We start from the raw sequence: 1,758 nt of genomic DNA, 5'->3' as shown, positions 1-1,758 counted from the left end.
GGTTCTCAGTCTCCTGACTTCATTAGACCAAAATATGGAATTTCAAGAAGTTGGGGGGCGGGGGGCGGGGAACGACGCTTGCGCACCTTGGAAAAGGGAGCAAGTGTTCGCTGCTGACCCTTGTGCAGGGCTGAAGCATCACGGATCTCCACTTCAGACAGTGCATTTCAATTCTTGTCGTGTGCCTTTGTCCATTTATATAAAGCAAAGAACGCTGAGTGACAGCCCCAGTTAGCCTGCATGAGCAGATCCTAATAAACCCTCCCAAACCCCGACCTAAAAAAAAAAAAAAAAGCCACATGCCTGTTTGCCTGCGGCTTATTATTAAGACACCTTCTCAGCTTAAACACTTAAAAGCTAACCAAATGAAATGGCAATTAAGACTAAATTACCCCTTCTATCTCTGAGATGAGTCTGTGGGGCCAGCCAGTTCTTAAGAGACAGACATGGTTGGAGAGAGGACTTTGCAGAGTCTCAGTATTTCCGGCATGTAGCCACCGTTACCCCCTCCAGGAGCTAGACCACTTGGTTCCTGAAGGCAATTTTGAACGAAGTTAAAGCTCAAACACTGCTTGAAAGTCGAGAAATCCACCGAAGAGCTAGAGATAGGTGTGCGCTCCCTCCTTCCTGCCCTCTTTGTAAAATATAACTTTCAACCATTTAAGGGTTATTTGGGGGTACTGGTGTTCAAATACCTGGTGCCACTGCTAAATGGTCTACACCCTACACTCCCCATCCAGCACTGTTTCCCAAAGGGGAGAAGGGAAATACAAAAGAGAGAGAAAATGAGATGAGTCGGGGATTGAAAGACAACGTTTAACTTAAATGTAGAAACTTCTCATGCATTTTATTCTCTTGTATTTTTCTTAAAAATATTACCAGTTACACTATTTCTTTATGATGGGAACTTGGAACTGTCCATCATGGTTATTTGTTTTAAAAGCTGCAGAAAGTGTATGCCACCACCGGGTGTTTCCTTTCAAAAGAGGGAAAAGAACCCAAATCCGATGTAAATATGGAAAGAGTAGTATTGTTTCCACTTGGATAAAGGCAGACCCCCCAATCTGAGCAAAATTGACTTGGGTGCTTGTTGGGAAAAGCAGCTTTCAGCATCCAGGGAGTGGAACCAATAGGAATGAACACTTACTCATGTAAAAGGAAGCTTTAATTAATATATATTCCTATCTCTAATATACACATATTGAGGCTAGATCTTTATCTTCACAATAAAATGTGTGCAAATGCTCTCTGCAGAGATGAGCCCCTACCTCAGTCGGTATAGAAAAGCATGATAAAGGTTGGAAAAATGGATAAAAATGTTGAAAGAACCTCCAGTTCCTTATTAGGCGAAGATACAATATTTATTCCTTGTCTCCTGGGATAAATCTCTTCTGCCTATTGTCCTCCCAGTTCTCAGTGCTGATGCTTAATTTTCAAAACTTCTATATTACCAAGGGACCTACGACATCAGCCAAAGAAATACTCAGCAAGTACAAAATCTGTTCCAGGGAGCTGCTTTTGTGCAGAGGGAAAATTTTGTTCCTACAGGTTTTTAAGTGGGTATGAGGCAAGGAGCTATCTGATCCGGGCAAAGCTATTACAATTTAGATCTCTATCTATAGAACATTTTTTTTTCCTTAAAAAAATTGGAAAATACAAGAAGTTTGGATTTTTTTCCCCGATTCTTTTTTTGGAGGGGGAAATTGCATCGTAAGCTTTCGGAGAAACCCAACATGTCAACTACCTTTCCGGGACTAG

At 41.6% G+C, this 1,758-nt stretch overlaps 1 protein-coding gene across 1 annotated transcript in view; it reads left to right on the top strand.

Annotated features, from left to right (window-relative positions):
- Nucleotides 1-1,733: 1,733 nt before the first annotated feature.
- TFAP2D (transcription factor AP-2 delta) overlaps nucleotides 1,734-1,758 on the top strand; it is a 54,099-nt gene continuing 54,074 nt past the window's right edge. The window contains exon 1 of the mRNA XM_006926452.1: nucleotides 1,734-1,758. Within this exon, the coding sequence (XP_006926514.1) occupies nucleotides 1,734-1,758 (25 nt within the window).

This window comes from Pteropus alecto, unplaced genomic scaffold (genome assembly GCF_000325575.1).
Source record: "Pteropus alecto unplaced genomic scaffold, ASM32557v1 scaffold7, whole genome shotgun sequence".
Classification (NCBI taxonomy): Eukaryota; Metazoa; Chordata; class Mammalia; order Chiroptera; family Pteropodidae; genus Pteropus; species Pteropus alecto.
The sequence above is the reverse complement of the archived record's forward strand: the minus strand, read 5'-3'. Positions and strand labels throughout refer to the sequence as shown.